At 45.3% G+C, this 27,516-nt stretch overlaps 1 protein-coding gene across 2 annotated transcripts in view; it reads left to right on the top strand.

Moving 5' to 3' along the window:
- Positions 1-24,126, top strand: part of LOC144764095 (uncharacterized) — a 42,871-nt gene extending 18,745 nt beyond the window's left edge. For both annotated transcript variants that reach the window (XM_078650261.1, XM_078650260.1), the window contains exon 2: positions 19,909-24,126. In XM_078650261.1, the coding sequence (XP_078506387.1) occupies positions 20,335-21,699 (1,365 nt within the window). In that variant the 5' untranslated portion in view covers positions 19,909-20,334 and the 3' untranslated portion in view covers positions 21,700-24,126. The remainder of the gene's footprint in view (positions 1-19,908) is intronic.
- Positions 24,127-27,516: the final 3,390 nt, after the last annotated feature.

The following is a 27,516-nucleotide window of genomic DNA, read 5'->3' as shown; positions in this document are numbered from 1 at the left end:
CATATTTCTTATCCCTGCTATTAGTGCCTTGTTACTGGAATTGCTTTCAGTGGAACGGGTCGGGTATGGTTCTAGGGCGAATAGGAACATGGTCTGAAAAGCCCATAGAGAACCATAATAACTAAATGGCAGGATGAAGTACGGGATACCCTTATCAGTCGTGTGCGGCATGAATCCGCATATCCAACAGTTTGATGTGTTCATTATAGACTGGTGTTGGTGCAGGAGTTGGATGAAAGAGTTATTTAAAAATTCGAGCCTTCTGGCAGACTCGTGTTCAGGTAGAGGGTGAAAAGAGTGTGGGGAGAGAGTGGAAGGAGGCGTTGGCAGAGTGTCATTTGGGAATAGGGAAACTCGAAATACGAATAGAGCACAACCAATCAAAAGCATCACAGCGCTAAACAGCATTAGAACACATATTATTAAAAACCTTCTCTTGGACAGTATAGTACACATTTTTTTTTTTAAAGTTCGTAAGTTTGACAGGTCTCTCTACCCTTGGAAACTCCATCCTCTACTTGCTGCCCGCGGTGGTAGGTCGATTCTGCCAGGGAGCGCGCTCCGTTCGGTCCGGGGTGACTCCCTCGGACCAACCAGAACCGTGGACCTAAAACTTCCTTGGTTGCACTCCCGACACTTCAACCGCGACCCTAGCAGCGGAACCGGATGGCGGTTCGAAAATCAAAAATGAGCTAATTCCCTGGGGCGAGAGAGCTGGAAGATAAAAATAGTTCTTGGGGGAAAAGGGAAATCACATTAGATCAAGGTTTTATTAGTCTCTGGGGCTGGATCTCAGGTCGTATCGTCGCTTCTCAGGTACGGTGTGGTCTTTAAACAATGTCTCAGGTTCGGTAGTGTCCAATTGCATTGATGGTGACACACGTCCTTGCAAAATACGATCACTCTCCTTCTCGGTACCAGTCTCTTTTAAACGTGCATCGCTGAAAGGGATGAAACGAGGTACGGATTCTGTCTCAGAGTCGGCAAGTCCTTTATCGACCCACCGGTCGTATGGAAGGGGCAGAGGGACCCGTTTGCAATGGGTCCCATGCACCCAGTTCTTTTTGCCTTCCACCCGAACGGCTGACCTCGTAGAAAGAAGCTCCAAATACGGTCCGGTCCACCTCGGCTGTCCGTTGCTGGTGCGCTGGAAGTTCCGCACCAAAATCCACGTGCCGGGTTTGATTGTATGAGCTGGATCGTCAGAGGCTGGCGGAGAGGAACTGTGAACCTGTTGGTGTAAAACACGCAATTTAGCTGTCAATTCGCACAAATAATCGAGCAGTACGGGGTGTTCTATTTCACGGAGTTTCTTTGGTCTTGGCACGCCCCAGACGTTGGCTGGGCGGCCAAACACTATCTCGTGGGGGCTAAGACCTAATCTGGAATGGACAGTCATCCTAGTTGACAAGAGTGCTAGGGGCAAGGCGTCAGGCCATTTAAGACCTGTACTGGCTTGGATCTTGGCTAGCTTGAGTTTCAAAGTGCCATTGTAGCACTCTACTAATCCAGCTGATTGGGGGTGATTTGCAGCGTGGAATTTCTGGTGTATGCCTAGACACTCACACACTCTCTTCATCACTCGTCCTATAAATTCACTTCCATTATCACTCCAGACAATTCTAGGCATACCAAATCTAGGGAAAAACTCTTTGACAAGGGCTTTGGCAGTTGTCAAGGCGGTATTGTCCTTAAGGGGGTATGCTTCCACCCACCTTGAAAAGGCGCAAACAACAACGAGCACATACTTTAGATTGTTGCACCTCTCCATGTGGATGAAATCGAGCTGCAAAACCTCGAACGGATACGTAGGAGGCGCAAAATGACCAGCTGGAGTTGGAGTTCCTTTACCGGGATTGTGTTTTAGGCATATCATACAGTTTCTGACCATATTTTCTGCATATTTTGGGATATTGCTATTCTGCCATACTGGGGCCAATAGCTTACATATTCCTTTCGAACTGATATGTGCCATGCCGTGAGCCATTGTTACTACTGCAAGTACGTATGCATTAGGTAGTAGCCATAGCTGGTGTTCCGATAATTCGACCCAACAGCCATTCGCATCCAATCTACCCCTACTTTTTCTCTACGCATTCAACTCATCCTCAGTGGCCTCAGCTTGTATACATTTCACGCTTTCAATGGTGTCCTCACACATTCCCACATCAGAAATACATCCAGCGGGACCTGCAACATACATTCGACTCATTGTGTCCCTTGCGGTCTCTTTCGCAACCTCGTCTGCAAATGCATTCCCGTGGCCAATATCGTCTTGAATTTTCTTGTGTGCACTGCATTTCATAATGGCAACTTGTAGTGGCATGGTCAGTGACTCAAGGAGTTCATTAACTAGCTGACCATGTTGTATCTTTGCACCATGTGAGGTAAGGAAACCACGTTCACGCCATAATCTCCCAAAACTGTGAGCCACGCCAAAGGCGTATTGGCTGTCCGTGTAACACATCATTGCATTCGGGAAGGGGAGTGTCCTGTAAGTCTACTCTCCCTTTTGTCTATTCTTCTGTCCTAAAACAGCAGTCATGTTTATCAATCTTGTCTGTTCCTGTCGAAATGGGTAATAATGTTGCGGGATTCAGTGTATCACACCTCTTTATGGGGATGTGGCTTGCTAGCAACGTAAGTTCGTAACTGGATAGTCGAGCGCTAGTAAGGTGTTGTGTCTTCGTCCTGTTTAGTAAAATGTCTACTACATGCGGAACCATAACGATCAGAGTATTATTCATGACTAATCCAGCGGACTGTCGGATGCAGACAGCTGTTGCGGCGGTGGCTCTCAGACAACTTGGTAGTGCCTTAGCCACGGGATCCAGAGTTGCCGAAAAATACGCGCATGGGCGCTGTCTGTTCCCAAAATGTTGTGTTAAGACTGACAATGCACAGCCTTCCTTCTCATGGACATATAATGTGAAAGGCTTACTGTAGTTGGGGTTTCCCAACACAGGGGCTGAACACAATGCATCACGCAACTTGTGAAAACTCGTCTGACAATCTTCAGACCAGGGCATAGGATTGGGCGTATCTTTACGGAGTAGTGTCAGCAAAGGTTTAGCTAGTAGTGAGAAATTCGGTATCCATTGTCTACAGTACGATGTAATGCCCAAAAAAGCTCGAACTTCTCTCTGTGTCCTTGGGGCACTTAGTTCTGCAATTGCCTGTATTCTTTCTGGTGTCAGTCTCCTTCCCTCCTTCGACAAGACGTGACCTAAGTAGGTTACTTCTTGTCGGCAAAATTGTAGTTTGGAAAGGGAGACTTTGTGCTTCATGTCACATAAGGGATGCAATAATGATAACGTAGCTTCCTTGCAAATTTCTTCAGTGTCTGCAGCGATCAGCAGATCGTCTACGTACTGAATCAGAGTTGAACCACTTGGTAGAACAATCGTGTCTAGTTGTGTTTTCAGGGCCTGACTGAATATTGATGGGCTTTCGCAGTAGCCTTGAGGAGCGCACTTGAAGCGGAAGCTTCGTCCTCCTAAATTAAATCCGAAAATATCTCTACTTTCCTCGGCGATCGGGATACTGAAGAAAGCGTTCTTCAGGTCAATCACTGAGAACCAATTTGCTGAAGCTGGAACCATTGTCAATAAAGCAGTAATGTCGGGGACGACTGGAAACTGTGGGATAACTATCTTGTTTACTTCTCTGAGGTCGATCACGAACCTATACACAGGGGGTTGTGAAGGATCAGTACGTTTTAAGACGGGCAAAACCGGACTGTTACAGACATTTCCTGTCGTTTCTTCGATGACGTCTTTATCAATCAAGTCATGAACAATATTCAACAACGCTTTTTCGCATTCGCTAGATATTTTGTATTGGGGAATACGTGGCAACCTAACGTCGGCTTTCACCGTTATGACATATGGTGTTATCTCCAAACGACCTACATCGTTAGAACCATTAGCCCAGAGTATATCAGGAAGTGATAATAATTCAGTTGGAATATTCTCCTTTGATAAATACATCGAAGAAATGACCTTCTTGCCTAAAGTAAGTTGTAATCCCGAGGGAGAACAGTACAAGGTCGCATATAACCTTTTTAGTAAATCCAAACCTAACAAATTTTCACCACAACCTGTTGTCAAAATGAGGGGTGCTTTTAATTCGCATGGGCCAACAGAAAGGGATATAGGACTAGAGATCGGGTTTCTAACAGGGGCGCCAGAGAAACCTACTGAGACATTCATTTCGCCAGACAAAGGTGCGCCAGGAAGTTTCGAGTGCATGATAGAACTTTTTGTAGCACCAGTATCCAGCAGAAATGGCTCTGACACTCCTGAGGTAATCACCTCGACATAAGGTCCATTCTGATCTACCGGAACGGAGACAACTCCCTCTCTTTGTCCATGGCTGTCCTAGCAATCGTTACCCTCATTTTCGTGTTCAGCGTAATAGTCGTCAGCATAGTACTGAGCTGACTTAGACGATGAATTATTCTGTTGGTCCAAGCTATTCATGGACTTCTGAGGCGGAAAAGAAGTTGTATTCTGAGTGAAATTTCCACGGCCTCTACCTCTAGGGGCATGCTGAACACCTCTTCCCCTTACACCTTGAGCACCGTTTAAACGTCGCGCAAGAGCCGGACAATTATCCTTAAAATTACCCTCTTCCTTGCAATACGCACATTGATTCGGGCCATATGTAGGACGCTGATGGGAAAACTCGTTACCTTGCGCGTTCCTTGAATACTGCTGTCGTGGTTGATAGTCGGGCTGACTAGCCGTGCGAGGCGGATAGGCCTGCTGGAGGAGAACCTTAGTTTTCAAATCTTTCGTCTTTTTATCTGCCTTGTCTAGCTCGTCTTTACGCCTATTTTCATAGTACTGGGCTGTAGCTAAAATCTGTGCTGACGTAGAGACAGCCCAAGCACTCTCTGAATCTTTCAATTTATTACACAGTTCAGGCATTAAATTATGTACGAACTTGTCTACAAACAATCTTTGGCCACCCTCGGTAGCCATATCTTGACCACTGTGGTCGGTGAATGTTTCCTCAAATCTTGTGAAAAAGTCAGACACATTCTCATCTTTCTTTTGTTTACATGCTGATAGCTTGTCCCAATTTACGCGTACTTCAGGCATTATTGTCTTCATGTATGCTATAATTCTACCGGGAAGTTCAGCTATTAACGGCTCAGGTTTAAAACCACCGACTTGTCTAGCATCTGTGGTCGCAATGTTCGCCCATGAGTCACCTAGTTCCTGATCGTGATCCGTATGACGTATCTTGCTCCATAAAGGATGTGGAACAACGTTCCCAAATAACATGTCTACATCTGCTAAATTCATTATACATGAGTTTGCAGTTTGCGATAACTCCTTATAATACCCAGTTGGGTTCTTACGAGGGTCAGGTAGTGACTGCTTGAGTGCTAATACTTCCGATCGTGTTCAGGGGACATGTACCCATACACGCTGGAAATGAGGCAGAATTGGCGGTACTACATTTGCATCGCCTTCCCTCCACACCGGAGGAACCTCTCTCATGGGGTACTGTCTCGCTCTTTTCCTACTAGACGTACCACATTCAGACGATGACCCAGAGTTACCACCTGTGCTTCGATATGATAATAATACCTCAACTGCTTTGTCGACATCGGGACCTACAATCATGCCTTCCCCAAATTTAAATCCTACCTTACACAACTCTCGAGCGTTGCTCTCTTGACCATTATCTTCCAAATCCTCACACAGAAAAACACACATCTGTTCAAAAACATATCTTTGCGTCGGTTCATCCCATTGACAGAAAACGTTCATGACGGACTCTACATCGTATCTGGCTGTATCCAGAGCCCAATTCCGTGCTAACTTATTCAGGCATTACCTCTCTCGATAATCAGGCATTTGGCTTCGTAACTGTCTTAGTCCCGTATTAGGGGTCGTTTTAGGCGACCGAAAAAGTGGTGAAGGAATGTTAGTAACAGTGCTGGCCGTTTTAAGCCAGACGAAAGGTGAAAGTGGAGGAATAACTGGTGTCAGAACAGAGTCACGCAAAGCAGAAACAGAAGCGTTCGCAGAACTAGTATCGGAAGAAATAGAAGGTGCGCTAGGCGGAGTTGTAGAAGGAATAGTAGGAGAAGTAGACGTGACTGGTGAGCCTTGAAGAGGCTGCACTAGAGAAATAGAAGCCAGCTGAAGAGTAGCTGGTGAGTGCTGTAGAGGAGCTGGTATAACAGCTACCAGAGGTGCAACTAAAGGTTGCGGAGGTGCTGTGGCATTTTGCGCATAGGGTGGTGGCGAACTCAGCAAATGTGTCATTAATGGATCTTTCTCACGCTCTTTTACTGTCTCTTGCTGAAGAGATGGTAAAACAGGATAGCATTTATCTATTGCCATTTTACGTTGCCTGTGCAACTGCTCACTTATTCGATCCTCTTCGTTGTCTTTAAATTTTATCGCGGCTTGCATTACTGAAATACCTCTTTCCCTCTTATTCTTCTTTTCTAATTTAATTTCCTTTTGTTTGGCCTCTTTACGCCATAAGCGGAAAGAGTCAAACATCGCCGGTCGGGCTTTCTTTTTGAACAGTTTGACCTCTAGGTTATCTAGAATTTCTGAGTCGAAACTACCATATTGGGGCCATTTTAAAACACCATCCTTAAGGGTGTATTTTATCCACACTTCATTATATGTGATAGGACCTACGCCATGCTTTATATAGAGCTCATACGTTGGAGTTCCAATTGGAGGAACCGGACAGGAATCCTCTAATCGGGAGTCCTTATTATAACCAAGACAAAACAAGTTTCCAAGTCTGCTAAAACCAGGCATCTTCGCTCACTAGTCTAGCTTCAAACTTCAAAGGTTTATCTATTACGATATTTCTCGTGAAAACACGAGTCCTTCGGCTTTGGGGCTTGCAAGTGCCAAATCAAGTCGTATCTCAAGGATACCAAAAACTAAGGACAAACTAAGGACTGGGAGACGCTCCACTTATACTTAACTGAAGTATTTGAAGATCGGTGACGTCGCTAGAAGACTCATCTATCGTTTCGCTCTACCAAGGATCACTGGGTCCAAACCTCGCAGCAAAGACCTTCGGAACCACGTCGACATACAGGGGTCGCTGAAGTGGCTGGCCGTCCTCCGGAATTTTCACACGAAGCTCCTCACGAACATCTGGCTTGGACCGTCGCCGCTTGATATCGCCCCCTTTGTATTCTGTGATCCCATTGGCCGCCCCGCTCCTGCCTCCCAGCTGCTCCTCCCTCCCACTTGGCCTCAAATGGAGCCCGCGCGGCGTAGGCGAGTGTGACCTAACCCCAGTACACCCCCACACCGCACGGCCCACCAGCTATAGGCGCGTCTCTGCCCCAGCGCCACAGGTTCGTCCCTGACCTCGGTGCCCCCTCGCTGCTGCTTGTTTTTTCCTCCCGCTGTTGCCCTCATCTTTGGTATTTCATAATTGTATTGTATTTTAGTGTTTTCTTCTGTCAGTAGTTTTTGTGTTTTTTGTCAATATTGTACCCCTGGTGTGACCTCTCCCCGGTTCCCGCCGCTGCTCCCTCGCGGCCCGCCCCCTTTGTATTCTGTGACCCCATTGGCCGCCGCGCTCCCGCCTCCCAGCTGCTCCTCCCTCCCACTTGGCCTCAAATGATGCCCGCGCGGTGTAGGCGAGTGTGACCTGACCCCAGGACACCCCCACGCCGCACGGCCCACCAGCTGTCGGTGCCCCCTCGCAGCTGCTAATTTTTTCCTCCCGCTGTTGCCTTAATTTTTGCCATTTCATAATTGTATTGTATTTTAGTGTTTTCTTGTGTCAGTAGTTTTTGCGTTTTTTGTCAATATTGTACCCCTGGTGAGGTGCCGGGTGCCGGGTTTTTAGGAACCCGGTGGTGCCAGGGGGTAACACCCGAAGACCTCTGAGTTCTCCCTTGTTCCGGACCACAGAAACAATGAGTCTTCTAGTCGCAGTCAGAGATCAAGTTTTATTGGTAGCTACCAAGTAACACGTGTCCTAGAAGCACGACAAACACGGGTCGTGTATTCTCAGGAGACTGTATTCTCAGGAGACTGTACGTGTTCGTTTTTACAGAACCAGTCTTCTCCTTCACGGAAACCTGGATGAACGCCTCCTCGGCCCCGACATCGCCATAGCCATCCCGGATGGCTACAAGATCACCCGTAGGGACCGCGTCAACCAAACCGGAGGATGCATCGCCATCATCCACAGAAACACCATCTGCATTACGACCAACTCCGACGACACCCTCACCGCCGCCGAACACCTTCACTTCCAGATCCACACAAACCCCAAGACCACCCTCAGAAGCACCCTCATCTACAGGCCCCCGGGACCACGCACACAATTCAGCGAAGCCATCGCAGACTTCGTCAGTCCACACGCCCTCACCTCCACAGACTACATCCTCCTAAGGGACCTCAACTTCCACCTGGAGAACAACAAGGACTGCAACACCGCCGCCCTGCTGGACAACCTCGCCAACCTCGGACTAAAGCAACTGGTGAACACCCCCACCCACTACGCCGGCCACACGCTTGACCCCGTCTTCTCCTCCAGGAGCACATCTCCTTCAGCCACTCCACCGGACTACACTGGACAGACCACAGCTGCGTCCACTTCAACTTCAGGAGAACCACGACCCCCCACCACCCTCAACAGGTTCCCCGCAGAAGCTGGACCAAGCTCACCGCCGACCAGCTCGCCACCACCCTCAGCCAGAACCCGCCCACCAACACGACGGACCCCGACGAAGCAGCCCGCAACCTCACACAGTGGCTCTCCGACTGCGCCGACGAACTCGCACCACTGTTTCTGGCACATGTGCAACCCAGAAAAACATTCTTCCACCTCTAAAGTGGCAACCCTGGACAATTTGGAGGCAGTCTCTAGAACAGGAGCTGCTGTCACAAGTGAAAGATATAATTGCAAACAATAAGTGCCAGGAAAGGAGGAAGTCATTTGCAGAGACCCAAACAACAAGAGGCCCATTCAACTGGCAAGTTTTCATTCAGATGATGTTCGGTTGTTTTAGCTCTGCTGCTCTTTTCACGTTCTGCCAAACTGCTTTAATCTCTTGTTTTTATCTTGCTTAACCGAGTTTGTGGAAGATGATAGTTAAACACGTGTCCTTCAGAAGAACAAAGCTGAATGTGTTAACTTAAAGCGGCGGATTGCAACTCAGTTCGTACATGGCCTAATCAGTGACATGAATGCATCTTTGCCGAGTAGTAGTTTACCATAAACTGCTCAGCGAGTCATCAAGTTGCCTGAGCATGACCCATCAATGCAGTGGATAGTAATGTAGCTCAGTGGGCTAATGTGCATACTTTAGAAAAATTCTGTCTGAAGTGCAGGCTCAAAATCAATGTAGGGTAAGGAAGCAAGGGTGTTTGGGCTGCAAAGTATGTATAATGAGGATGGTGAAGATTGGGATCTAGGCCTCATCACAGCCAAGAGGCTGCTCACCAAACACTGGAAAAAGAGAGAACCACCAGTCACTAAATATTGGTATGCTTCCTTCACAAACTGGGCCAGGGGAGAAAGTGTGGCACTGCACCGAGAAGAGATAGCGGGCTTAAGACAATTCCCCATTGCACAACCCTGGGATGACATCATGAGATCCCTACAGAGAGAGGGCACGACCAGAGGGCTCGCATAGGGGTCGCCACACGAAGGGAAACACGGATGGAGTAACTATGGAGACGCCAGGGACACGGACAGTACTCCCCCCTCACGACACTCACACACCCGGAGCACCGGAGACGCGGCGCTTACAGACCGGAGGAGGCTTGCCTTCCCCCCAGCCGCCCTGACCAATGACCGTACCACACGCCCGACACGCTGACCGAGGGTCCGGACGGCCACCCACACGGAGAAACGTTAGTCCATAAACTGTTACACCACATTCCTGGCCCCCTTTACCGATGTCGCTCCCTCACATGCACTCTCCCACCCCGCCCCCCTCCCGCATGAATCCCCCCGTTCACCCTATATTTTTCTTTTGGTTTCTCGTCTCCCGTACATAGCCCTCTCTTACCCAAACGCCCCACCCGGGAAACACATTTGGACGCCTGACCGGCCACGAGGCCGGACATACGTCGCGTCTTCTCAATATACACTCAGGCTATATCCTTTATCCATATGATACATAACACAATGCATAGACAACACGTGGGGCCTTGCCGTTCTAACCGGATGGCGTGAACTACGACGAGGATAGACCGAGCACGGGTATTAACCACCTCTATTCCACCGCAACGCTCACATGGTCTGCCCGCGAACTTTATAGGTTTCAGTACAATAGACACTGAAATGATCTTTGACGACACAGCCAACAATTTGGGACACGCCGTTGAGACCTGTTCGGCTTATTGAGTAAAAACGTTTACTCTTTATAAAAAGATAAAACAAGACGTCATTTGAATGTATAATTGTACTAAGAGCATACGTGATGAGAAGGAAACATTTAATGACTTATATTTTAGGGTCACGGTCGAAGGTAGCATGTACCTTCCTTTTTATGACTGTTTGCCAATATGATACACCGTACTGATGCAGCCGGCCCGCAGGGTTTTAGGCTCCGCTATGTGTATTGCTCTATTGAATACCAATAAACGTCTTACAAAAAAAAAAAAAAAAATGAGGATGGTGAAGATTATAATCCTAGAAAGGATGTTAGTGGGGCTAATGCGCCTGCTTTGCACATATCGACTTCTGCTATTCTCGGTTCCCGTATCAAAAATATGTGTGCTGCGAGGATCTGTAATGTGTTGGTTTAAGTCCTTTTAAGTCAGCTCATTGGGTTAATGCAGGTTTTGCAGAGATTATTTTTATGGATAGTTCACAAATACCAGTGTCTGCTGTGACAGTCTTTACTCAATTTGCACTTCAGAGATTTGATTGTAATGCACGCTCACTGTTATCATTTTAAGGGCAATACAACTAAAGTTTATCAGCGGTTGACAGAGCAGCAACAGGTCTCGCATTTACACAAGTTTGAGCTATTGGCATTGTAAATGAGAATGCCTTTTATTTATGTTTTGGTTTTTGAAACATAAATAAAATACAAAACCTATTGCATTGCAAATTCAATAGGTCTCGCATTTGCGAGAGATTAAGCTATTGGCATTGTAAATGATGATGCCTTTTATTTATCTGTTTTGGTTTCAAAACCAACACATAAATAAAAGGTTTGTCATTTACAATGCAATTAGCTCTAACTTTTGCAAATGCGAGACCTATTGCATTGTAAATGCTTGTTTAAATATAGGAACTAAGACTTGTTTTGCTACTGTGGTCCGAAGAGTCCTTCCAGGAACATATCATTTGAATCTTTGACTCAGATGGTCGGGCCAATTCCATTGAGGGCTTTAAATGCCATACAGAGGCCCATAAAGCGTACCCTTTCTTTCACAGGGAGCCAGTGTAGTTGTATTAGTTCTTTTTTGACAAAATGTAGGTGTCCCTGTTAACAACCTGGCCGCCGTGTTTTGTGTGATCTGAAGCCTGTTAATGTGCTGTTTTTGGGCATTCGGACAGAGGCTGTTGCAATAATCCAGATGTGCCATAACAAGTGCCGTGGCCACCGTCCTGAGACTTTCTTCTGGAAGATAAAGCTTTATTTTTCTTACGATTCTTAGTATCAGAAAACAAGCTGACACCACCGTGCTTATGTGGTCACTAAACGTAAGTTTGTTATGCACGAACACCCACAGATTTGTTGATTTCCCGGTGGGGGCAGGGCAAATACCAAAATCTTCTGGTCACCAGTCTGGTGTCCATAGGTGTGGGTTATTCCCGAATATGATGACTTCTGTTTTGCTTGAATTTAGTTTCAAGCAGTTGGTCGACATCCACCCTGAGATGGATTTCAGACAATCATGAAAACATGCCCCAGTTTCCTTTTTATCCCCATCTCTAAGAGATAAGACAATTTGAGTGTCGTCCGCATAGGAGGTGAGTTGGAAGCCAAAGGATCTTATCAAACATGCCAGAGTTATAACGTACACAATAAAAAGTGTCTGGCTTAACGATGAGCCCTGAGGAACCCCACAAGAGAGGGAAAACTGCTTTGACATGTTGTTGTCGTCCAGATCAACTGTTTGTGTTCTTTCAGATAGAAAGGACTGCAGGAGGTTCCAAGCAGCACCCTGCACCCCTGCTTCAGACAGCCGGTCCATCAGAGCTTCATGATGGACCGTGTCAAAGGCCGCTGACAAATCCAGCATAATCAGTATTGCCTTGCCTCCACAGTCCAAGGCCTCCCTCACTTCCTCTGTAGATTTAATTAAGGCCAGCTCCGTGCTGTGTTTGCCTCTAAACCAGTATTGAGACTGGTCGAGTAGATTATTGGTTCGAAGAAATAAATCGAGCTGGGTATTCATAGCTTTGTAAGCAGTTTTTGCAGGAGGCGGAAGCCGTGAAATTGCCCTATAACAACTTGGGTCCTTAGGAACCAGAGTCAATTTTTTTAATAGAGGGAGGATAGAGGCCTTCTTCCAGTCCCTGGGAAATATGCCGGTGGTGAATATGGTGTTGCGCAAAGGGGTAAGAGCTGACCCTATGACTTCCGGGATTAATTTCAATACAAACGCCGGACATGGGTCTATTGACCCTGATCGAAAAGAGTTCAAGATTGATTGAGTCTGATGTTTCTAGCAATGAGAATTTATCTAAAACTGGTGTAGGGTTGGGTCTATTAGGTTCTTTTCTAGGTGGCTGCACTCTTTCACCTTTTTGGGCTAAAGTGAATGTAGAAAAAATACATTCTACATTTTGTTAGAAAATAGGAGCCAATTTTTCGCACAATTCAGGACTACTTAAGCTCTTATGGGCTGGTGCGGCAAGTTTAGTAATACTTTTAAAGAGTTCTTTGAGACTGGATTTAGCTCGAGAAATTTGTTTTTCATTTTTGTTTCCAGGAATAGTTCCTTATAGATTCTGAAACTGTGCTTATACAGTTCTCTATCCTTGCTTTTATACCCTTTACTCCATGCCCGTTATAATTTTTTACAGGCTGTTTCAGGTTTTTTAAATCATCCGAGTACCAGGGGGCTGAGGTTTGGGCCCGTTTAGGGATCCAATGTTTAACCGGAACTAATTTATTGCATGCCACGTCTATCCAATCTGTATAGGCCGACGTAGCCTCGTCCACCCCAGAGGGGAGAGGGTGCAAGGTTCTCTTCAAACAATCTGCATTTTTCCAGGCTCTTTTTGCAATCTTCCTTATGGGTTCAGGCCTCGGTTGAAGGCCTTTTGACCCTTTCGGTTCAAATAAAATGGCACTGTGATCGGACCATGCCAATGGGAGTAGCACAGTGTAGGTCAGATTTGGATTATTAGAAACTGTCAGCATATTACATGCCTGTATTTTATATGCATAGCTGAGTGGGTTAATACGCCTCCTGCAGAGAGTCTGTCAGCATATTACAGGACTGTATTTTATATGGAGAGCTCAATGGTTTTATGCACCTCCTGCAAAGAGTCTGTCAGCATATCACAGGGCTGTATTTTATATGGATAGCTCAGTGGGTTACTGTGCCTCCTGCAGAGAGTCTACCAGCATATTACAGGACTGTATTTTATATGGAGAGCTCAGTGGGTTAATGCGCCTCCTGCAGAGTCTGTCAACATATCACAGGACTGTATTATATATGGTGTACTCAGTGGGTTAATACGCCTCCTGTACAGAGTCTGTCAGCATATTACAGGACTGTATTTGATATGGATAGTTCAGTGGGTTAATGCGTCTCCTGCAGAGAGTCTGTCAGCATAGTATAGGTCTGTATTTTATATGGATACCCCAGTGGGTTAATGCGCCTCCTGCAGAGAGTCTGTCAACATATCACAGGACTGTATTTTATATGGATAGCTCAGTGGGTTAATACGCCTCCTGTACAGAGTCTGTCAGCATATTACAGGACTGTATTTGATATGGATAGTTCAGTGGGTTAATGCGTCTCCTGCAGAGAGTCTGCTGCATATTACAGAACTGTATTTTATACTGATCAGATGAGATCAGATCAGATTTTATACAGATCAAATATGGTCGGCCAGTCACACTATCCTTTCCCCTACCATTCTCCCATGCACCTGGTCCGATCACTTTCTGATCTCTTTTTCCATTGAGCTTGGTGCACTGGAGAAACTTCTCCTACCCAAGAATATTTCTGCTCGTAATTGGAACTGGGTCGATGTCAATTCTCTCTATGCTTCCCTCACTTCCTCTCCCCCTGATCTTTCTAACCTCCCTCTTGATCTTCAAGCAGACGCCGTGAATCATTGGCTGTCCTCTTCTTGCGACTTGGTTGCCCCCCTCAGGAAAGTTAAGATCTGCCGCCCCCATTATGCCCAAAAGTGGTTTACAGACTTGCTGAAAATTCTTAAATTGGACCTTAGGCGTTCTGAACGCCATTGGAGGCGTAACTACTGTCCTCTCTTGCGAACTAAATACAAGTCCCTCCTAGCTAACTACAAGAGGGCTATCCTCTCAGCTAAAACTATTTATTTTTCGGAGAAAATCACATCATCAGCCAATAAGCCCAAAGAGATTTTCTCCATAGTTCGCAACTTAGTCGCTTCTGATAGGGCCAACCTTAATCTTATTCCCTCCCAATCTCTCTGTTTGTCCCTGAATGACTTCTTGATAGAAAAGATTGCGAAGATCAAATCTAACATCCCTTCAGTATCTTTGCCATCTCTTTCCTCTGCTCTTCCTCCGCCCTCTTCTCTCTTGATCAGTTCCCCCCTATCTCTATGCATTCCTTTTTTGCTCTCCTTCAGAAAGTGAAGTCAGGCTCCCCGGCTGACTGTGCTCCAGCTCGCATTCTGAGAGAGCTTTTCATTCACTGCCCTGACCCCCCCCCCCCTTTCCATTCTTAATGCCTCTATTTCCTCTGGCCTAGTCCTGAAACTCTTCAAATCGGCCATAGTTTTCCCTATTTTAAAAAAGCCTGGTTTAGACCCCTCCCTTCCGTCTAATTTTAGACCCATTTCCCTTCTCCCATACCTAGGGAAGATCTTGGAAAGTTACATCACAACCTGTCTCTCTACTTTTATTGAGGACAACCATCTTTTGGCCTGCCACCAAGCGGGATTCCGCCCAGCCCACTCTACTGAGTCAGTGGTCCTGTCCGTTCTAGACGAGCTAAAGAGCAAGGCTGATTCCAACTTACCCCAAGCCTTGGTGCTCCTTGATTTGTCTGCTGCGTTTGACACAGTCGATCACTCCATCCTTGCCGTGTCAGCGCAGCGGGCGTTCGGGGCACTGCCCTCTCTTGGCTCGCCTCTTTTCTTAAAGAACGGACTCAGGCGGTCCATCTTTCTGGCTTTTCTACCCCCTCCCGCTTGGTTCCATGCGGGGTCCCCCAAGGATCCTCCCTGTCCCCTCTTCTTTTTAATCTTTATATTCACCCCCTTATCCTTTCTCTTCTTGACATGGGGGTCTCCGTGTATAATTATGCGGATGACCTCCAGTTAGTATTTGACCTTTCCTCTCCCTTGGACTCTCTGCCTAAATTCCACTCTACCCTAGTTTTCATCTCTGAGTGCATGAACCATAATCAAATTAAACTTAATCTGGACAAGACGGAGTTGGTCCTGACTGGCCCTACCATCTCCCCTTGGTCTGCCGCCTTTTGGCCTTCCATCTTCGGCCCCTCACCAGTACCAGGGGCTTCAGCAAAGACCTTGGGCATTAAAGTCAGTCGGTACCACTCCATGCATGCCCAGATTAGTTCAGTTGTCTCTTCCTGCTTCCTTTCCCTCTGGATTATTCGGAAAGTGTCCCGTTTCTTTTCTCCCGATGCTCTTAAACTTATTATTTTGGCAATGATTCTCTCCTGTCTTGATTACGGGAATAGCCTCTACGTGGGCATCCCGGCCTACGAACTACGGCGCCTTCAGGCTATTCAGAATCAGGCCGCCCGTCTTATCCACCATCTCCCCAAGTTCCACCATATCACTCCTGTTTTGAAATCTCTTCACTGGCTCCCTATCTGCCAGAGATCCCTGTTAAAGATGGGATGTTTGGCCTTCATGGCCCGTGCCCGCACTGCCCCGGCATTCATTAATTCCCTCATCAGTCCCTACACTCCCTCCTCCAATCAGGCCCTTCTCAATGTCCCTCGTGTCCGCAGATCCAAAACTGGAGGTCCTAGATTCTCTGTACTAGCCCCTCGTTTTTGGAACAGCCTTCCTCTGTTCATTAGATCTATTCCAGTTTACTCCCAATTCCGCAAGGCCTTTAATACCTTTTTGTTTTCCCAAGCGTACTCCTGCTGATTTCCTGCTCGGCAGATTTTTGTGTTCCTCAGTCCTTAACTCTAGCGCCAGGAAGCCGCTTGGTCATAGTGCGCTCTATCAAGAACTTTTTAACTAACTAACTAACTAACTGATAGCTCAGTGGGTTAATGTCCATTGCTGCAGTCGTCATTGTACCCGATCAAGCTGACTGACGCTGCTTTTTCTGAATCTACACGCAGAGCACTGTCCCGGTTTTCTAATCTTCTACCGAGGTAAGTAATGGCACATCCAGGCCGCTTAGCCCGTGCCCTCAGCCCTTCTTTTAGCATACTGACCTCTATATCATTATTATTTGAATTGCCAGAGAAACTCCCAGTGCACTGTCGGTGTTAATCCACAAAGGGATTTTACAACGCTACGGCTGTGACGTAAAATTAATTGAGCTCCTCTGGCCTACCTACATATCCTATTGGATTGACAGCCTGTCCTCACATTGAGGTAAGAACCTCAGTGAAACTTGTATTTGATTATAAACAGCACATTGTCCAATTATCAGTAATTGCAACATTCTTCTTTGCTTCTTTTCTCACAATCATAGTACCTGGACGGGTCCTCATGTGAGTAAACCCTCTATTCTTCATGTGTGGCACATCATTTTCACAAGGCTGCGCAATCATAAATTCAGGTACCTTTTATCCAACTGTCTTTATTTTCTTTTTTTCGCATTTGTGCCGGTATATGGGCCATATGCTCTTTTTATTTCATTCCCATTTAGATGTCCCTTCATCAATAGTCCTGAAGAGACTCCACATTGTTTTGAAGGTCGAAACGTCGTCGACAAACAGAAGCGAACCATTTTCCCAGCACATATCATTGTATACAGCTGCTGTTCACCTGCTACAACTGTCCCAGCTCGCACAGAACATTTGGAGATGGGCCATTCCACAGAACATATATCTGTTGGCAGAGCACCTTCCAGGAGTTCACAATCAGATAGCAGATCTGTTGAGTCGGCAGACACAACAAATTCACGAATGGGAGCTACATCCGCAGGTTATCCAACCATTCTTTCACAAGTGGGGTCATCCAGACAAAGATCTGTTCGCCACACACGAAAACTCAAAATGCCTAACCTTCGTCCCCAGGTTTCTACACCCGCTGTCCAAGGGCAATGCAATATGGATGAACTGGTCAGGAAGATTTGCATACGCGTTTCCGCCAATACCACTAATACCATTAGTAGTACGCAAGCTCAGACAACAGTCTCTCAAACTAATCCTAGTAGCTCCCACATGGGCACCCAACCATGGTTTACCACACTGCTAGAACTATCTCTAGTTCCACACCAAAAGCTATGACTAACTCCATCCCTGCTAACGCAGAACCATGGAGACATCCGACATCCAGACCCAAATCAACTGAATCTGGCGATCTGGCTCCTGAAGTCTTAGAGTTTGGTTATCTTAACCTACCACCAGCCTGTATGAACATTATTAAAGAGGACGGGAGACCTACTGCCAGAGCTTGTTATGCTGCTAAATGGAAGAGATTCGCCATTTATTCAACAATAACCACATTGATCCCCTGGATGTCTCCATCCAGAATATTATTTGTTACCTTTTACATTTACAAAGGTGTACCTTAGTATATTCATCCATACGCCTGCACCTTGCAGCAATTGCAGCATAATTACAAAACAGACAACACTTGTTTCTTTTCAGAGTGCCTGCAATTAAAGCATTATGGAAGGATTAAAAAGAATCATCCCTTCCAGGTTGCCACCTTCTCCAGTATGGAACCTAAACGTTGTTCTTGCAAGACTCATGGGACCCCCTTTCGAGCCTTTACATAAATGTGAACTGCAATTCCTCACGTGGAAAATAGCTTTTCTTATTGCTATCACCTCTCTTAGAAGAGTAAGTGAAATACAAGCATTTACAATACAAGAACCATTTTTACAACTACATCGTAACAAAGTGGTTTTAAGAACTAATCCAAAATTCCTTCCAAAAGTCAGAACTCCTTTTCATTTAAACCAATCTGTAGAATTACCTGTGTTTTTCCAAAACCCAAACTCTGTAGCAGAAAGGGCTCTACACACATTAGATGTTAAAAGAGCTCTTCTCTACTATATAGATAGGACTAAGTATTTTCGAAAAACAAACAAACTCTTTGTGTCTTTCTCTCCACCTCATAAAGGCAACCCCATCTCTAAAGGTGGGATTGCCAGGTGGATTGTAAAATGTATACAAATATGCTATCAAAACGCAAAACGTACATTAACAGTTCCTCCTAGAGCGCACTCAACACGCAAACTAGAAGCCTCTATGGCTTTCTTAGGAAACATCCCCCTAGAGGACATATGCAAGGCTGCAACATGGTCTACAACACACACCTTCACTAAGACTACTGTGTTGATGTGCAAGCCAAGCAGCAAGCTGCAGTAGGCCAAGCTGTCCTTAAAACTCTCTTTCAAACTACTGCAACAGATACAGGTGACCGCCGCTAGGGGAGACACTGCTGCACAATCAATGCTAAGTGTACAATCTACAGCTCATATGCCTCAAACAGAAAATGCTACTTACCAGTAGGCATCTGTTCTTGGCATGTAGAACTGCAGAGTTGTACACGCCCTCCCGCCTCCCCGGGACCTGTATCTGTTCCAGTTTTATCTTACTTAGATGCACACGCATGGACATCTTTTTTCTTTACTTCTACTAACTCCATCATTTCCCATCATGGCGAAAAACAATCTAAGGATGGAGCCGATGCCCATAGTCACTATCGTCCAAGGGAGGAGTCACCTATCTCGTGACTACAAAGACTTCTTCCAAGATGACAACAACATGCGATCATCCGAGCCCACCACCAGGTGGCGATCTAATGCTAAGTGTACAACTCTGCAGCTCTACATGCTAAGAACAGATGCATACTGGTAAGTAGCATTTTCCTTACTGGTAAAGTCGGATTTAACATTACTATTTTAGAAATACTACTTTTAGAAAGTGGACTTTACTCTGCTTGTACTGCTCTTTGTGCCTTACACCCTGTCTCTAGTACACGTCTGGGCTAGGTGACCGACCCCTTTGTGTATTCCTTCTAGAGAGTCACAGACACTGCAATGGTTGGGTGTGATTTAGCACGTATCTGCATCCATCTGCATCCCGATGGGTCTTTCTGGGCAGATGGGAGGAAGGGGCCCACTCTTACCCTTCACAGGGTAGTAGACTGTCCCCATATAAAGGAATGATTACTCCTTTTTGTAGTCTGGAGTGAGTGCTGGGATTGAAAGCGATACTGGTGTACTTCAAAACTACTCTTTGAAGTTTCCCTCACATATAAGGCCCATTTGGACGTAAGTGCTGAGTCTCTGGCCCCATCAAATCCGACTCTTTTGGATCTACATAGAACCGCTGTCAGAAGAACTGTGGTGCTGCACAAAAGACTCAAATGGAGTCTTGGTTACTCCTTGAGTCCACACTCCGCGATAGGAGGGCGTCAAGAAAGGATCATATGCCCTTGCTCTGCCTATGGCATCTTTACATTGAAAGTGTAATCTAGAATTTCTTCAGCACACTTGTCTATGTGGTGAATTAAATGTCTCATTAAATGCCAATAGAATTTCGTGATGGACCCACCATTTAAGCTTATCCAGTGTTTGTTTTTTTCCAACAGGTGAAATAAATGCAGTAATGAACAAAAAAAGTGAAGGAATTAAACATCAGTTGTGTAGGAAGTGATGTAAAAACAGTGCACCTTAAAATTTCTTCCATTGAAGGCTAATGCCTCGCCAAAGTCTTTCTACAGCAGAAAATCCAAACTGCCCAATGTGGTCTGTACTTGGCTCTTAGGGATCACCTGATAAACATTGACAAAATAACACACTGACATACTGAAGCAAGTCTGATATTGTTCGCACTACGAAGGAAGAGCTAACCTGGATCAGAAAGAACACACAGAAGAGAAACCGTATGAATATCTAGAAAGTGACAACGCATTTATTAGGGAGAGAAAGCAAGTGCAACATCAGAAAGTTATACTGGAGAAGAACCTTATTGATCGACTGACTGTGGAAAAGTTTTCTTTGCCGTGAAAGCCATAATGCAGCATCAGAGTGTCCACGTAGAGGAGAAACCATATAAATATAAAGAATGTGACAAAGCATTTATAACAATTGGACAGCTAAAGCGACATCGGAAAATCCACACTGGGGAGAAACCATATAAATGTACAGAATGTGACAAAGCATTTGTAACAAATGGAGAGCTAAAGCAACATCTGAAAATCCACACTGGGGAGAAACCGTATAAATGTACAGAATGTGACAAAGCATTTGTAACAAATGGAGATCTAAAGCGACATCTGAAAATCCACACTGGGGAGAGACCATATAAATGTACAGAATGTGACAAATCATTTATAACAAATAAAGATCTAAAACGACATCACATAATCCACACTGGGGAGAAACCATATAAATGTACAGAATGTGATAAGGCATTTAAAACAAATGGATTGCTAAAGCAACATCAGAAATTCCACACTGGGGAGAAACCATATAAATGTACAGAATGTGACAAGGCATTTGTAATAAATGGAGAGCTAAAGCAACATCAGAAATTCCACACTGGGGAGAAACCATATAAATGTACAGAATGTGACAAATCATTTATAACAAATGGAGCCCTAAAACTACATCAGAAAATCCACACTGGGGAGAAACCACATCAATGTACAGAGTGTGACAAAGCATTCATTAGAAAGTCACGTCTAAAGGAACATCAGAAATTCCACACTGGGGAGAAACCATATCAATGTACAGAGTGTGACAAAGCATTCATTAGAAAGTCACGTCTAAAGGAACATCAGACAATCCACACTGGGGAGATGCCATTTCAATGTACAGAGTGTGACAAAGCATTCATTAGAAAGTCACGTCTAAAGGAACATCAGACAATCCACACTGGGGAGATGCCATTTCAATGTACAGAGTGTGACAAAGCTTTTATTAGAGAGTCATATCTACTGGAACATCAGAAATTCCACACTGGGTGGAAACCATATCAATGTACAGAGTGTGATAAAGCATTTATAAGCAATGGAGGGCTAACGAAACATCAGAAAATCCACACTGGGGAGAAACCATATAAATGTGCAGAATGTGAGAAGGCATTCATTAGAAAGGCACATCTAATGTTACATCAGAAATTGCACACTGGGGAGAGACCATATACATGTACAGAATGTGACAAAGCATTTATAACAAATGGAAACCTACAACAACATCAGAAAATCCACACTGGGGAGAGACCATATAAATGTACAGAATGTGACAAAGCATTTATAACAAATAAAGATCTAAAACGACATCACATAGTCCACACTGGGGAGAAACCATATAAATGTGAGAAGGCATTCATTAGAAAGGCACATCTAATGTTACATCAGAAATTCCACACTGGGTAGAAACCATATCAATGCACAGAATGTGGCAAAGCATGTATAACAAATCGACAGCTAAAGCAAAATCAAAAGGTCCAAACTGGGGAGAAACCATACCAATGTACAGAATGTGACAAATCATTTTTAATCAATGGAGAGCTGAAGCAACATTAAAAAGTCTCCACCGGAGAGAGAACATTCAACTGCACTGAATGCGAGAAGGCATTTATTAGAAAGTAGCATCTTACGCAACATCAGATAGTCCACGTATGAGAGAAACCCTATGAATGTGCATAATGCAACAAGATATTTATTACTAGGCAAAGATAAATACTACATCAGAAATTCCACACAATATCAACTCAGGTGCTACTCTTATACAAAATTCAAGTGATATGTCTAGTATTGCACCCATACCTCCTTCTCAATGTATGCTGGGAACTGTAGTTTAGCCATGTATTCAATCTGATGCCCATTCGGTCTCTCTCCTGGAGCAAGGCACTAATCTGTTGTTTGCAAATGGTACAGTCATTACTCCAGAGTCTGGTCTCGATTCAAGGGGGTCAGAGAGCACTGAGGCCACGGATACATTTTATTCAGTTTCGGATCATTCATCAGTGGAGGAGGATCCGGAGTTTGATGCTGAACTTGAATGGTCTGACTACGACAGTGAATCAGGGGATTAGCGCCTTAGTGAGGCTTCTAAGGATGTGAATGCTGCGAGCGCTGTTAATACAGTTCGTAAAACGCCCCCTGCCCCAAGGGATTGATAAATACCGCCTGCCTACAGAATATAGTATTAGACCAAGCTGTAACGAACAGTGGAGCTACACCTGACAATCCCTCTGGCTCGTCAACAGAAACCTCTGAGGAAGTTACCCTCTCAACAATTTACCAAACTACCATCACCCACAGAGAGGCTACAAGACAGGAGAACATTCGTACACAGGGGGCGTGCCATAGAATGCAGAACTCCTTGCGCCGAGTGGTGAAAACATGTACTGACATTGCCTCCAGAGTTGGGGAAGCTGAGGAGCGGATTTCGGCGTTAGAGGATGTTGTGGTGGCCCAGAAAGAACTCACAACAGAGACCTCACGACTGGATTATGCCAATGGCTTGTATCTTGGCCTCCCTAAATACCTGACTCACAAGCTTCAGGTAGTTCAGAATGCGGCTGCGAGACTGTTACTGCGAATCCCGTTTAAGCAGTCAGTCTCTCCGCATCTTCGTACCCTGCACTGGCTACCAGTTGCCAACAGAACAAAATTCAAAGCGCTGACGCTTGCATTCAGATCTTTGCATGGTTCCTGCCCACAATACCTGAAAAACCGTCTCCCAAGATACTCCCAAAGCCGCGCACTACGGTCCAATGACCGTGTTCTACTGGCTGTCCCACGTGCTAAGAAGGCCCGACTAGGCGGTCGGACCTTCTCAGCGAATGTCTCCGCTTTGTGGAACTCCCTACCACAAGCAATTCAACAGGCCCCAACCGAACCCTGCTTTAAGAAATTGCTAAAGACCTGGCTTTTCACCCAGCCACGCTAGCTTCCCCCCTTTTGGCCCAGGTTATCGGTGAACTTCTAGCGCCGGGACACCTCCTTGTGAGGTAGCTGTTCGCGCTGTATAAAATCCAGTATTATTATTATTATTATTAAGTAACAACGTACTGATATCCTATGGAAGCTCTCGGACTTAGAAAATCGAGCGAGAAGAAACAACTTTAGAGTCTTAGGAATCGAAGAAAATATAGAAGGCGAAGATGCTAGGCAGTTCATAGTCGAGCTCTTTTCGGAGGCGTTCCCAGAAGTTACACAATGGGTCTGGAATTTAGAAATACAGCGGGCACACCGGTGTCCATTTCAGCAGCAGCAAACCTCAGCTTCTGGTACCAATAAAACCTTCCCACGCGCCATCCTGATATGCTTCAACAATTTTCTCGCACGTGAGAACATATTTGATCTCGCCAGACCTGATAAAAAGCGAACTGCGAAGGGATGTCAATTTTTTGTGCAGCCTGATTTCTGTCCAGCTACAGTTGAGAGGTGATGGCACCTTCGTCAACTGATGCCCTTGTTCCAGGCTAAGGGTGCTTAAGCCTTTCTACTTTCCTTCTATGTTGAAAGTGATCTGTAAAGGTCAGACTAAATACTTTACATCAGAGATATTGGCCAAGGAGTTTCTTGTGACTATCTAGGTTAACCTGCCTTATTTAACTTGTTGCACTAAATTCGGATTTACTCGGGATGGGATGTTTGCTCACTTTAAAGATTAGTGACTTTACATGACCTGACAGATAGTTTGCTAGATTTTCTCTCTTTGGCTTTTTTGTTTATCTGGCGGTCAGGTCTTCCGTAGTGCTTCAACAGAGGGGGGGGGGGGGTCTCCGGTTCCGGGAGAAAGTGGGTCTCACCAACCTGACCATCAATAGGACCATGGTCCTGTTGCTCTACATGGGGGGTGGGGGCGAGGGGTGTTGGGAAGGTGGGGGGTGGTTTTGGGGGGTTCGGGGGGGGTGTTTTGGTGGCGGGGGCTCAGGAGGCTGTTTCTGTTTCTAGTATCTTTTTTGTGTTTAGGAAACATGATTGATGCGCTAATGACTGAAATATTGTCTACGCTATGTATATTCTTGTTCAGAGGTCCAGTAATTTTTCTGTACAGTACTATTAGTAAATCGAGTCTTGCTGGTTGTTGGTTTTTCTACTTTTTGAATGGGGGGGGTAGGCTACGCTGTGTCACATGGAATATCTGTGGTTTGAATGATCCCAAGAAGCGTAGGACGGTTTACAAGATTCTCCAAATTCTACAGGTCGATCTAATTTGCTTACAGGAGACTCATATCCCGTGGACTAAACGTAGCTGGTTAAGATTTCCTGGATATGAGTTGGTTGCCTGTTCTAGACAGACATCTACAATCAGGGGTGTAACTATTCACCTGAAGAATGGGGTTGGATCTATTAAAAGGGTGAAGGTGGATCATTTTGGAAGATGGGCAATTATTGAACTCTTGCTGAACAGATCTCCATTATCAGTCTGCTCAATATACGCTTCCAATTTAGATGATCCGCAAGTTCTCAGGAGCCTAAATTAGTGGGATGGCCCCATCCAATATTATTTACTGGCGACTTTAATATTAATCTTTCTAGTCAAATCAATCTCCTAACTTGTCGTAACTATGTGGGCCGAAAGCCTCAAGTATTCAAGGCTCTCCAAATTATTTTGGTGGACCATGGTCTTATAGATCTATGGCACTATCACCATCAGGATATGGCTGGATATACATTCTATTCTGCCCCACGTAATAAAATGGTACGCCTTGACTATGCTTTTCTTTCGGATCAAAATGCCTCTTCGGCACACATTGAAGTTGCCCCCAGGACCATATCCGATCATAATCCCATAATTATTGATCTCTCATGGGACCGTCCTACTAACCAAATTAGGCCATGGACTTTCGAGAGCAAGCTCCTTATATATCAGCAATATCAGGAGCGTATGGCTATTTGGATCCCAGAATTCTTTAATATTAATAGGGGTACCTCTTCTGATTCTATCGTCTGGGATACATTTAAAGCGGCTTTACATGGGGAAACTAAAAACTTTGCCTCCCACCGTTGGAAACCAGCCCAGCAACACACTAAAGATAGACTCGAAGAGTTGCAACAAGCTGAACTTGAATTGTGTAATAATATCCGCCTGGGCCACGATTTATCCAATAGTCAGAAAGCGGTCACTATAGCTAAGTCTAATCTGTTAGAACCTTTGTATCAAGATTTAGCAGCCAAATATGTTCAATTTCGTACGCTAATGTATGAGTTTGGGGAAAACTCAGGCAAGGTTCTTGCAAAGAGACTGCAGCAGAGGGCTATGGCGAACCGAATTGTCTGAATTACAGACCAACAGGGCCGTCTGCAAGAGACCCCGGCGGGGGTCCTTGATGTTTTTGTGAGCTTCTATACTAAATTATATACAGAAGATCCTAACATGGCCCAAGACTAAGTTGGTCTGGATGACTTCTTTCACCCCTTAAACACCTTGCGGGTAACAATGGAACAGAATGAAGTCCTTTCAGCACCCATTAGCTGGGATGAGGTAGAAACCGCTATTAAATCTCTTTCCAACGGTAAGGCTGCTGGCCCCGACCTTATCCATCTCGAGTTTTATAAGACCTTCTCACCACTGTTCAGACAAGAAATGTTAGCGGTTTTTAGGGCTGCCCAACTTGGGGTTGTTCCTGATTCTTGGCGCCGGGCCACCATTTTGCTGTTTAAAAAGAAGGGAAAAGATGAGCTAAACCCTGCCTCATATCGGCCGATTGCACTCATTAACACAGACAGTAAGATCAATTCTAGAATTCTAGCTTTTAGACTAGCTCAAGTTATAGTCCCCTTGGTCTCAATCCGGCTGCATGGTTTTATTCCCAGAAGGGACACAACAGATCACATTCGGCGCGTCATTGCCCTTCTTGATTGGGCTCAGGCTACGAGCTCTCCCCTCGGGGTGATCCAGTTGGACGCCGAGAAGGCGTTCGACAGGGTCTCCTGGGGGTATCTTTGGGCGGTAATGCGTTGAAAGGGATTCCCTCCCGAGTTCATCCAGGCCCTCCAGGCGCTTTATCTGGCTCCAACCGCCGCAATTCGTATCTCAGGGAAAGAATCTGCCTATTTTTCAATCAGTAGGGGAACTAGACAGGGCTGTCCCTGTTCCCCCCTACTATTTGCCCTGTTCATCGATCCCTTCCTGAGTATGATCGAAAATTGCCATGGGATTGCTCCAGTCAGGGTTCGCGGGGTGGACTACAAGGCATTGGCGTTTGCCGATGATATTGTTGTACTAACTGACAGTGTTGGCTCTTCTTTTTCAGCTTTAAAGAGTCTCGCGGCTAAATTTGGTGCTATGTCTGGGTATAAGCTCAACATCTCAAAGACCCAAATAATTCAATCCTCAGCTATGCCCCTCTCGCATGTTTCTATAATCAAAGAAGCCACATACCTTGGGGATCAAATTTCCGCCGATGTTGATCAGATTCCAGAACTAAATTACCTCCCTGTAATTGATTCGCTTTATAGGAAACTTGAGAGAATGGACCATCTGCATCTTTCTTCTTTCTTTATATGGACGTTGCAATATCCTGAAAATGCTTGCTCTCCCAAAGTTCTTATCTTTTTAGGTCCATCCCACTCTTAATCCCTAATTCAACATTAGTGAGAGCTGATAGAATATGTCAACGGTTTGTCTGGGGGTATCGCAGGCCGGGAAGGCCCGCTAAATGGACATGTCTCCCCCGGGAGCGAGGTGGCTGGGCCGTTCCTAATCTGTTATAATATTATTGGGCCGCCTTGATTCAGCACTTTGGCCTCCCCCTTCTTGGGGATAATGTTGAGATTTCAATCTGTATGTCACCATCCATTTATGAAATAGCACTTGGGGATGCTACCAAGGGGGTATTAACACGTGTACTGCAAATCAGTTATTTAAAAAAAAACAAATTTAAGATCTGCTGGGCCTTATTCTCTGTATGGCAGAAAATTCGCTCTCGTCTGGCTATTCCAAAACGTAATTATTATACCCCATTAGATGCCTCTGCCTTGCTTCCTCCAATATTTTATGATGGTTTGATGATGAAATGGAGGTCTTTAGGGTTGAAGGGAATTGGTGATTTAGTCCAGTCCGATCAATTGGCCCCTTTTTCTTTTTTGAAGGGGAAATTTCACTTACAATCTAGCTATTTTTAAAAAAATATTTACATATTAGAAGCTTTTTCGACAAGAACCTCTCCAGGAACCCCAATCTGTATGTTAAGATCAATTTAATTGAACTAATTCGGAAGGAGTCTAGAATTA

Source organism: Lissotriton helveticus, chromosome 6, assembly GCF_964261635.1.
Source record: "Lissotriton helveticus chromosome 6, aLisHel1.1, whole genome shotgun sequence".
Classification (NCBI taxonomy): domain Eukaryota; kingdom Metazoa; phylum Chordata; class Amphibia; order Caudata; family Salamandridae; genus Lissotriton; species Lissotriton helveticus.
The sequence above is the reverse complement of the archived record's forward strand: the minus strand, read 5'-3'. Positions and strand labels throughout refer to the sequence as shown.